Source organism: Polyodon spathula, chromosome 10 (genome assembly GCF_017654505.1).
Source record: "Polyodon spathula isolate WHYD16114869_AA chromosome 10, ASM1765450v1, whole genome shotgun sequence".
Classification (NCBI taxonomy): domain Eukaryota; kingdom Metazoa; phylum Chordata; class Actinopteri; order Acipenseriformes; family Polyodontidae; genus Polyodon; species Polyodon spathula.
The window spans coordinates 35,461,767-35,474,112 of record NC_054543.1 but is presented as its reverse complement, the minus strand read 5'-3'; the positions used below and the strand labels follow the sequence as shown (position 1 = coordinate 35,474,112).

General features: G+C 36.4%; 1 protein-coding gene across 1 annotated transcript; it reads right to left on the bottom strand.

Annotated features, from left to right (window-relative positions):
* Positions 1 to 266: 266 nt before the first annotated feature.
* On the bottom strand, positions 267 to 5,226 carry LOC121322192 (zinc finger CCCH domain-containing protein 15-like). The gene is made up of 10 exons (XM_041261786.1): positions 4,937 to 5,226; positions 3,966 to 4,046; positions 3,448 to 3,556; positions 3,097 to 3,249; positions 2,609 to 2,700; positions 2,043 to 2,228; positions 1,656 to 1,802; positions 1,095 to 1,205; positions 857 to 968; positions 267 to 694 (listed from the first exon to the last, which is right to left on the bottom strand). Exons 1-10 carry the CDS (start codon positions 5,006 to 5,008, stop codon positions 522 to 524), a joined length of 1,236 nt encoding a protein of 411 aa, XP_041117720.1. The 5' UTR covers positions 5,009 to 5,226; the 3' UTR covers positions 267 to 521.
* Between the last annotated feature and the right edge of the window lie 7,120 nt (positions 5,227 to 12,346).

Genomic DNA, 12,346 nt, shown 5'->3' with positions numbered 1-12,346 from the left:
ACCAATTTTGCTAACACAAAAAAGGCACTTGAAAGTCAAATGTCAAAACAAACAACTTTTGAATTTCTTCCATAAAAGTGGCTTCAGCCTCTAACAATTGCACTCAATGTGGCTAAACAGAATCAAGCATTTTGACAGGTGTTTCTGATAGAGTACGTACCTTGTTCCCAGATTAGTTCATCCAAATGTATTACTCTTCTTAAACAGTGCCTTTTACATGACACATCCTTCACTATGTGAATTAAAACAATCAATTCTTAAACACCTGACCTTTAATGGTATAAGCCATTATTAATTTTTATTAAATACCCACAATTCTTAGCTCTAATGTGCAGTAGGGGCCAAAAAAGACTAGAATCTCAATGTCCTCAGTATCTATCACTCTTGTTTATCCTGTACCTCACAGGAGCAATGGAGTAGAGAACTGCACATTTCAAAACATGAAGCTATTTAATATGAAACATTGTCACTTAGTTCAGGCCTCGTGTTTCCATGAAATACTGCAGGGCACAGTCCTGATATTATTCTTCCAGATCCAGTGTGTTTAGTTCCTCTTCAAGTTCATCTAGGTCCTCCCCCGTGAAAAGATTCTCATCAACAGGAACTGCTTCAATCTCCCCATCTTCCCGAGTCTCCCCTTCACTGTGCTCCCCATTTGCTTCAGCACCTCCTGATGCCCCACTTATCTTATTGGCTGCAATACATTAAATAAATGACTTTTTTATTCACTATTTCTAAAATATGCAAGTTCTAAATATAATTACTCAGGACAAGGTTTAAATTAAAAGTTGACCATTTATTACTTGAAGGAATGGAGTTGGGATCCCTACAAAATGCCGTTTAACCAAGTACTCACCATCCGTTGTGGTAAATCTGTCAGTGCCAGCTACTGTGATGCCAGCATACTCTACTTCCTTTGGAACAAATCGTGCTAGATCAATCTCATTGACATGCACAGAATCTTCATACTGTAAATAAAAAGAACATTTTATCAGCCTGGAACATAACAGCATTTGGGGATTCAATCTGCTGACTTAACACAAGGGAAAAAAACAAAATGCTCCACAGCAATATAATGTTAAAGTGCTCTTTACCCCATCTTCATCATTATCATCCTTGTTTTGGACATATTTAGAATCATCAGCTTCTTCGTCATCATCATCCACCAACTCGGGTCGGAACTGAAATACTTCACGACCACTGACCTGTTGAAACAAAATCATAATTATACTGTCAGTTCAATACTTTAAATTATGAAGCAACTGTATAAAAAGCCATAATCAATTATATATCAAATTACATAAACACCTGCATCCACTGACTGCTGACAAATGGGGTGTATTACTTTAATCCAAAATAATCTCACAGAGCATATTACAATAAGCAACACTTTGGCTAGACACTACTTTTGAAATTTCATAAAATGACCCTATAGCTATGGTTGCATGTTTTCACAACTCAAACCACAAATGTAAACAGCAGACACATGGCTATTTGTGTGGATTAAACTGTTACTGCATTCAAGTATGTTTTTGGGATGTACACAATCAAACACCGTAAGTTTTCGATTTTCTTCTAGACATGTAAAAGGTTTATAAATTAATTTGGTATATTTAACACAAGTTCTTAATACTTGGCCCAAACACCTTACGTACCCCAAATGATCTTCCTGCTGTGAAGTCAGCTCTTCTTTTCTCCATTTCAACCTCAGCTTTACTTATCTTGTCATCCCTCTTTCTTTTCTTCCAGGACAAGAATGTTTCGAGGGTAACTCTGGTAACATTTGGTCCCAAGGCAGACCTCTGCAAGGACACAAACACCAATTAACACCATATGACACTGCAGTTGTTTGAACTTCTGTCTTATGTTGGTAACAAAACACAATGCAAAGAAAATAAAAATAAGCAGCTAACTAACTAGCTACAAGATGAACTCTCCTATATTCCTATTATACACACCCAGTTGGCACATTTTGGCCTCAGTCTAGTATAACTTGAAAAACAATTGAAGATTTTATAATTTACATACTATGTGACGTTTACCTCTTTCTCTATGAGTTCTTCCATTGATATTTCTTCTTCTTCTTTCTCTTCCTTCTTTTTGTCCTTCTTCAGCACAAAGCCAGATGGAAGGGCATGGCGGTACATGCAAACATCACCTCCACCGGGACACACCCAAAACCAGCCATATTTGTTATTTTCAATAGCATCAAGAAAGTATCGGCATACCTGCATGTAAGACAACACATCATTTTAATAAAAACACAAACAGTAAAATCTTCCATTTAAAATATGAAGCCAAAAACATTCCTGCTAATACTAGCAAAGGTTTAAATAACTTTACCAACTGATTTCAGTAAGTGAGACCTGGCATATGTTACAGTGTACATACAGCAAGCGAACCAACTTGTTATTTAGGGAATGGAAAATGGGAAGTCAGATCTATTGAGAATGAAAGCTTCACCGAAAATGGTGTATTTCTTGCAAAAGATATTAGTGAACTAAATACTACTTAGTTCATGTAAGCAACCTGCTTACATTAACAAGTAGAAACTTTCTGCTTCAATATATAGTATAACCTTGGGGATAAATTAATTAGGAATACATACAATTTGAGTTTTTGCTTTCTTTTTGTCTGCCTCTCCATGTTTCTTGTTTACAACTTCTTCCAGCTTCTTTTCATCCCAATTGTCCATTGTATCTAGGTTAAAAAAAAAAAAAAGTTGTAAATCAATGTCTAATAACTCACCCAAATAAAAAAGGGCCTGAAAACACAAATGATCATTTGTATGCAAGCCAAAAATTTCTTATCACACCTCAGAAGCCAGGCTGCCAATCTAGAGATACATCAGGAATAATGCTGAACAAGCTGCGCATAATATGCCCAAGAAATGTGTATTACACAAACAACCCTAGCTTTGTGAGCGTTACTGAGCTTATTAACAGGCTATGAGATAACTAACAGAAATTGTGCAGTCTTCACAAAGCTAAGTGTGTCCAAGCCATTTAAAAACAAATAGACATGCTGGTTTCACACACACGGTTTGCACAAATCTTGCTGGTTAACCTTTTATAGAAAGCTGCTTTATTGCTTTACCTTTCTCAAGATCTTCATCTCTGCCATCAAAATAAACACTGCGCTTTTCACATTTCCTTTCCAGTGACAGGTCATGTGAAAACTTGCACTTGTCTCCCTTAGTGCACTGTCCTTGTTTGAAGAAAGCACACACCACTGACTTGGGGTCGACACCTATAGGAAAGTGGACAAAGCTTAATACATTTAAAAATATAATATTAAATCTTAAAATATTAATTGTGATAGTAACCGGAGATCTAAGAAACTGATGACATTTTAGTCTTGAGTTCACAATATGATACTTAAAGAAATTGTTCATGATCCATGTACTCAGAGCTCCACTTCTCCAAACAGACATTAAAACCCTGTTACCTTTACTGACTTTCTGAGCAGCAACCACTGGTTTGAAGAGTTCATTTAACTCTGACAGTTCCTTTTTCTTATCCGTCTTCTTGTTCTTATCTCCTTCACCCACACCAGCCTGAATTAAAAAAAAAAAAAAAAAAAAAAAAAAGATAACACCACAAGTATGTTAGACACATACATCCCTCCTACAGCTGTTAGTAAGACCTAGTGTTAGCATCATTATAAAACACTGTGTAAGAAATAAGTCAAACAATCAATCATAATTGACACAGTTAATCATCATTCAAAAGGTACTTCATGCAATCTTAGCTCTTGACACTTACAAATAAGAAATCAAACTTCATTGATAAGGCTGTACTTTTTTCATGGTTATCACAATTTCAGATTTCAGAGTTTAATTTGCTTCCAGTAAATGACTGAACACATTGCATAGAATTGCGCTATTTTTAAAAAAAAAATTTAAAAAATGTCTCCAACAAAGTGAGACACTGGCTGCATCGCAGTTCGGAAGAGTTTGTTCTTACCTGGCGGGTTTGCTGAGCAACATTTTTGATAAATTTCTGTTGTTTGGCTCCCTTTTTGTTCTTCAAACCAAAAGTCTTATCCTTTAAAACAAAAAATCAATACAAAAAAGTTGTACATAAAAACAGTATCTAAAAACAAAAAGGTTATTTCATGACATTTAAATATAATTCCAAACTACAAAACTACTAGCCTGATTCGTGAACCAACAGAATATACCAAGTCTTAACAGGTCAATATTCATTGTAAACAAACATTTTTAATTGCTAAAGCCATTAGTTTCTTTAGTTTTTCCCGAGCTTATGGCTGAGACTGATGCACTATAGAGGAACAATTTACATCTAAAAGTTGACCTGCAGCACCTTTTGAACACATACCTTTGTAGAACTTGATGATTCAATATTCGAACTACATTTATTGAACACTGAATTATGTTTTAACCCGTGACCGCTTGCTCAGAGTATTGGCCCCATATAGGCTAATTACTGTAAATTTGAAACTCTCGATTTGGCAAAAATGGCTGAGCGGTGGGCCACTACATAATGTACCGGTACGTTATATGTCAGAATAAAACACCAGTTACATAATGGATAATATACAAAACAATATGCAAAACAATCATGTTAGATCAGATAAACCTGACAATGGCGCTACACGAAGCAAGAGTAAAATGATTTAACATATTGGTACAGTGTGCTTTTACAGAACCTTTTCTGTTCTACAGATGCTAATGGTTCTTGTCATTATATGAATAGAAAAACAATCACTAACGTACATCAGCACCAGGCTAAAACAGTCACTAAATATTGGCGGATGTTATTTTTCTCACTGCAGCGCCAAACTACACAACAGCAGCTTTCAAGATACTGGGTGAAACCCAGGCTGCTGCCGGTCACACTAGGCCCTGAATGCAGCATGGCCCGTAATTTTATGTGTCAGTTTTGCGGGGCCAGATAAACACAGGCACACTCACCTCAATAATTTTCTCCTTCTTCTTTTGATCTGTTTTTTTACTAGCTACTGGCGTTGGTTTCTTTGGAGGCATATCGCGTTTAAGGTCCAATTGCCTAGTTCCTGCGTGTGTGGCAGCAGAAAAATCCACCAAATCGCTTTCAAACCCAGAGACTCCCTGGGAAATCTGATCGCCCGATGGGAATTATGGGTAAAGCACAGCCAAGCGACAATGAGTGGTACAGAAACGGCTAAATGAGGGATGTGGATTGAAAATTGTGTTGTTTCGCTCGTTATCTTGTAACGCAAGGGAGTACTTTTTTGTGGTGTTTTGTGATCATGTTTATCCACCACATGTCGTCTCTTTAAAAAAAAGCGGCGAATGACGTCATAGATACTTTCACATGACATTATTACCATAATGACAAAAATGTGGCTCCTGTCACATCATTTTAAATTTACCTCTATTTAACACTGTTATTAGACACCATAATTCAATTTAATAAGAATGCTAAAATCTGAGTTGTTTCATTTCTGATGTGTAAAGAACATAGCCTACTTTGATCTGGGAGTCTGAGATCTTTCAAGTAAGTTCACCCCACCTATAGTAAAGTATAGTATAGTAAAGTATTGTAGTGTGTAACAGATTGAGCTAAGAGTAAAAACAAAACCAAAAAAATATCTTTCACACTTTCTGGTAATTAAATTTTATTTAAAAGTTTTTTTTTTTTTCTATTTCTTTTTCATTTTAAAGTAAATATTGCAGCAATCTTCTGTACAGCGATGACCAAAAGTTTAGCATCACCTAGAATTTTAGGATTGAGGGCCTGTGACGTGGACATGGGGATGGGGAGATTATTGTTGATTATTGATTGTTACTAACAGCTTATTATTGTGTTTTCTGAAATTTTGAAACTACACCACTTTATTGTCATTTTTTTCTGAATTGGTTTCAACATTATTACACCTGTTTTTTTTTTTCTTTTTTGAGTAATAAAGATACAATTACCTGTTCTGTTAATTTACTGGTAAAACAGTGTTAAAGTAACACTATAAAACAAACAGGTGGGTTTATCAGATTGTTTATACAGGTAGGCACAATTCCTATTGTTACTTATGTACAGTAGCTGCCAGGTCTTTGGGATCAGCGGCAACCAGTACTATGGTGCTTTAATCCAAGAGAAATGGCAGACATTCATCAAATAGGTATGATTAATCCCTTAATGTTATAATATCTCTATTATTGCTATTGCTGTTTTTCAGATAATTGACCTTTTCTACTCCACAGGAGATAGTACTTTTCCATTGAAACGCTAGCTAATGATATGCATTTAATTTCCTCAATCTCCCTAATGAGAACAATTAACTGATTCACATGTATATGTTATTCTGTGATTGAGCTTGCTTTTGACTTGTTAAACAGTCACTTTGCGTCTTTTGGTAATTTGATATAACTCACTAACAGTGCCAATTATTATCCATTGATTTATGAGTCTTTAATTGGGATGGTCACACCAATGCTGATCTTCAGGAGGCAGTGGGTTAATGGGGAGAAAAGTTATTTGGAGGAGTTGCGGGAGGTGTCTATATTGCGTCTTGGGAGGCAAGCTTTCAGCTCTTGCTCTTGTGTTGGAAAGCTGTGCTCTTGTTTATCTTAAGCTATTGTAATGACCATAGTTCTTCTCAATCACTTTTCTTCTTCTCTCTTCTTGCAGACTGTACTTCCTACACTGCATTGAAATCTGTACTAGTTTCCTACCTCCAAGTATCCACTGGGCTTGTGCAAATCAATGACCACTTGCCCAAATAGAAGAACCAATCAAATCTACGGTCTGCTGCTTAAAGAAGCCAGTAGTGATAAGACAGTTAAATGTTTAACCAGCATAGGAGGTTTATTGGTTTGAATACCCACCTCTGATCCGCGTTTGATCCTGATGTAAACAGCATTGTTTTGTGATCCACTGCCATTATGGATTCTGTCCTCTGTCAGTGAGATAAAATGAGATTAAAAGCTCTATAAATGCAGACAAGCTGAGCTCCTTGCCTAGTGATTAAGACTCACACATGCAGTGAGAGTGGTTGCCAGTTTTTGTCTAGCCTCCGCCCCTGTTACACTAACCCGAGACACTTTTGTGAAAATTAGGTCTGTTAGTCTTGGCCTGTCTCCTAGTGTTGGCCATTAATAATTGGGCACCCTAGTAAACAAAATGTATTATATCTGTGTGTCCCAGTAACACTCATATATATATATATATATATATATAGAGTCTGCAGTGAACTACTTCAGTATTTAGATGAAACTTCTCAAAGAACTAGAACAGGTACACCAGAAGAAAGACCTCGGCCTTGTAATAGATTCATTGCTGTCAGCAACCACACAATGTGGGGAAGCAATCAAAAGGATGAACTGAATGTTTGAGTATATAACTAAAAGTGTAGAGTACAAATTCGAGGAGGTTATAATGAGGTTGTATAATGCACTGGTGAGATCGCACTTGGAATACTGTGTTCAGTTCTGGTCTCCACAGCACCAAAGGGACATTGTGGACCTGGAGGGAATTCAAATTAGAACAACCAGACTAATCACTGGACTTAAAGGACTGAGCTACGAAGAACGGCTGAATGAAATTAATTAATTTAGTCTGGAACAAATGAGAATTGGAGGTGGGGTGGTGAGGGCATAATTAAAGTCTTTAAAATCATAAAAGAAGTTGACATAGGTAACCCAAACCATTACTTCAAACACTGTGCAGAGACCATGGACCAGTGGACACAAATGGGGATCTAAGTGGAGATAGTCTTAGGACAGAGGGAAGGAGACACTTCTTCATGCAAAGAGCAGTGAGTGTATGGTATGGGATAATCCCGTTGTCGAGGCAAAAACACTTAGATCCTTTAATACTCAACTTGACAAAGTTCTGCGATCAATCAGCTGTGAGGAACAGGCTTAGGTGGGCCCAATGGCCTCTTCTCCTTCGTTGTCTTATGTTTCAAATAAAGGTATTGTTTTTGTAGGAAGTCTGTGCTTTCTAGGTGTTCATTTCCATTTGAAATGTCTGTGTCAAACTTTTCACTGCATAGTCTTCTTTGTTCAAGACCTAATAGATTAAATTCTTTTAGCCTGTCTGCATATTACATGCCTTTTAAATCCGGAATATTTCTGGTCGCTCTTCTTTGCACTCTTTCTAGAGCAGCAATATCCTTTTTGTAACAAGGTGACCAGAAATGAACACAATATTCTACATGAGGTCTTACTAATGCATTGTAAAGTTTTAACATTACTTCAGTTGATTTAAATTCAACACTTTTCACTATATATTCGAGCACCTTGTTGGCCTTTCTTATAACTTCTCCACATTGTCTGGATGAAGACATTTCGAGTAACATAATATTATTATATTAAAGCATATTCCCATGGGTTGAAACTTTTTTCAAAACTGGACGAATCACTTGTAGAGATCCATATGACACTAGAATTTTGAAACTTAAATTTATATTAATAAACATGACTAATCTCTCTCTCTCTCTCTCTCTCTCTCTCTCTCTCTCTCTCTCTCTCTCTCTCTCTCTCTCTCTCTCTCTCCACATAAATCCACTGCCTTGGCATCTGATCTCCTTTTTATGCCACTGTCCGAGCATTTCAAAATGCAAACAGCATCTTTGTTGCCACAAATCTGCCATGGATACCTCCTGTCACTACGCCCTTATCACAGAGGACTATTAAAAAATAATAAATGAATAAAAATCCCAAACACTGTCACCTGACACGGCAGCAGGTCTTGTGAGAAAGGTTTGTTTTGATGAGCAACTAAATATGGCCAGACTTGGCAAAGAAGGTTTGCTTGACTGTACTGCTGCACTTTCTCAGACAACAAGGACAACAATGAATCAAACACCATGTTGCTCGAAATTGCTTGCTGCAGCTCCACCTAGTGTTCAGAATGAACATCTAAAAAAGGGCCTGTAAATCTTCAAAGCTGCAATTATATAAATCGTGCTTCTTATTTTTAATCAGTTCAATGTTTATAATAATAATAATAATAATAATAATAATAATAATAATAATAATAATAATAATAATAGAGTATATCCCACACCCTGTCGTGCCTTATTGCTTACTTATAGCCACTTCATTCTAAAGAAGAAACTCTTGTATTTTTAATATAGTGTATGTAGCAACAAATATATTCATTTCAGAAAAAGAGATTCTGTTTCTTCTTATTAGTCCTGCAAGGATTGCTGAATATGCACTTGTCTTATTAAATTATTTATAAAAACTATTCTGAATGAAAAAAGATGTATTTTGTGTATAACAGGATAGTCACTGAAGACAGTGCAATAAAAATACTTGCCACATGGTGGCAGTAAAGTCCCTTACAATGTGACCATGAAATGGGGGAACAACATACATCACTTGTAAGATGATTTATTTGGAAACAATATCTATCTATCTATCTATCTATCTATCTATCTATCTATCTATCTATCTATCTATCTATCTGTCTGTCTGTCTGTCTATCTATCTATCTATGTGTTAAACATTTAACCAGTGTCAAATTATCAAATAAAGATGTTAAAGTTAGTGTTTAAAAAGTAGTATTTGTACTTTGGAAGTCTAGTTTTTTATATTTAGTTTTTATCCAATATACACAAATATGCTCTACACATATACACAAAGGTTGTAGTACTTTACATTAAGGTAACAACAATTAGTAGTCCTTCTCATGTTAATAAATGGCTTTCCTGAATAATCAGCAAGCTCTCAAGTTTCAACAAATCTATCTACCAATAAGGATCACAAGACAGATATACAGCATATTTATAGTCTATTATTCTTTTTAAATATAAGGATACACCAGATATAAATAAGAAAACATAAGGAGTACAGTGTTTCATTCATACCTTTTATTTGCATCTGCAGTAATATGTGTTTATTATATTCCTTCCTTACAATAGATTCCATGCAACCCTGTGATCAGACTGGCTGGAGGTGACATCACACCAGGAGGGATATGGACAGAATGGTGAGTTTATTGTAAGATAAATAAGAGGTTTGAACAAAACAGAAACAAACACTGAACTCAAAACAAAACTGCACGTCGGCCAAAACAAACAGTGATTACAAACCCCAAAACAAAACTGCACGTCGGCCAAAACAAACAGTGATTACAAACCCCAAAACAAAACTGCACGTCAGCCAAAACAAACAATGATTACAAACCCCAAAACAAAACTGCACGTCAGCCAAAACAAATAGTGATTACAAACCCCAAAACAAATATCATGCTGGTGCTTCCAGCACAAATAACAATTGTTTATACTCTTTGTTTCTCCTGACTCTCTCCCTTTCTCTCCACCCTGTCTGCATGAAACACTCACTCTTTTCTGCAGTTGTGAACTAATTATGCACTCCTTGTGCCCCCATACAAATACCCACTTTAATCAGCATGTGAAGTGATTGTGCAACCCCTGTGCCTAAATAGAAATATACATTTTAAATCACCTGTGCTACATAACCCTCACTTGGTGCACCACTACACACATACATATAAGCATCCCACATACAACATAAAACACAAAATCTTCACAGGGACGGATTCACCCCCCTTGGACATTTTTGTTGTGTTACAACCTGAAATCTTGATGCATTTAAATGGGATTTTTTTTTCCTTTGATTCCAAATCAATTAAAAATAAAAACCTGAAAAGTCTTCATTAGATAAGTATTCACCCCCTTTGCTGTGACTCTCCTAAATAAGCTCAGATGCAACCATTTGCCTTCAGAATTCACAAAATAAATTAAATGGAGTCCATCTGTGTGCAATAAAAGTGGTTCACATGATTTCAGATTAAATATACCTGTCACTGTAAGGTCCCACAGTTGGGTAGTGCATTCAAAGCAAAGATACTACCATGAAGACCAAGGAGCTTTCAAAACAACTCAGGGATAAAGTTGTGGAAAGGCACAGCAGGTCAGGGCAAGGGTATAAAAAGATTTCAAAGGCACTGAATATCCCTTGGAGCACAGTCAAGTCGATCATTAAGAAGTGGAAGGTATACGGCACCACCCAGAATCTGCTTAGATCAGGCTGTCCTCCCAAACTGAGCAGCTGGGTAAGAAAGGCATTGGTCAGAGAAGCCATCAAAAAAGCCCATGTAAAATCACATGGAATTTGCAAAAAGGCATGTGGGAGACTTTGAAAAGATGTGGCAAAAGATTCTGTGGTCCAATGAAACAAAAATTGAAATATTGAACTAATTGCAAAGCGTTATGTCTGATGCAAACCCAACACATTACTATGGTGGTGGCAGCATCATGCTATGGGGATGCTTTTCATCGGCAGGGACTGGGAAACTGTCAGGTAGAGGGCAAAATGGATGGAGCTAAATACAAGCAAATCCTTGAGGAAAACCTGCTTCAGTCTGCAAAAGACCTAAGACTGGGACAGAGATTCACTTTTCAGCAGGACAATGACCCCAAGCACACAGCCAAAGCGACATTGGAGTGGCTTAAAAATAAGAAAGTGAATGTCATAGAGTGGCCTGGACTTGAATCTGATTGAGTATCTGTGGCAAGACTTGAAGATTGCTGTCCATCAATGATCCCCATCCAACTTGACAGAGCTTGAACAATTTTGCCAAGAATGGGCGAATATTGCATGATCCAAATGTACAAACCTGGTAGAGTCATACCCCAAAAGACTCACCGCTGTAATGGCTGCCAAAGGTGGTTCTACCAAGTATTAACTCGGGTGGGGGGTGAATACTCATCTAACCAAGGCATTTCAGCATTTTTATTTTTCATTAACTGCTATTTCACAATAGCAATTCTCTTGCCTCTTCAAAGTGTTGAGTAGGTTGTGTAAATCAAAGGAAAAAAAATCCCATTTAAATGCATCAAGATTTCAGGTTGTAACACATCAAACTATGAAAACGTCCAAGGGGGGTGAATACTTACTGTAGGCACTGTGTGTGTGTGTGTCTATCTCTCTCTCTCTCTCTCTCTCTCTCTCTCTCTCTCTCTCTCTCTCTCTCTCTCTCTCTCTATATATATATATATATATATATATATATATATATATATATATATAGTCGATATAGATGTATTTGTGTACTATCTAAATACATAAACACATACCTTGTAGAACAGCCAAGTTCTTAATTTGGAAATTTAGAGAACTAATTAGTTTTAATCAACAGATGTAATTTCTTAAACAGATGTAATTCCTTAATTGCAAATTGTAGGTAACAAAAAAAGAGTAGCACATTTTTTCATGACCATAACTTGAAATTAGCCTCTTGAGAGTCTACCATATGTGTTTCTGGTTTCTGTTATTTTTACACCATGGCATTGAGATTTTTTTTTCTTGTTGCTTGTGATTTGTACACTATAACCCAATGCTTTAAAGCAACTCATTTTAATGTATTTACAC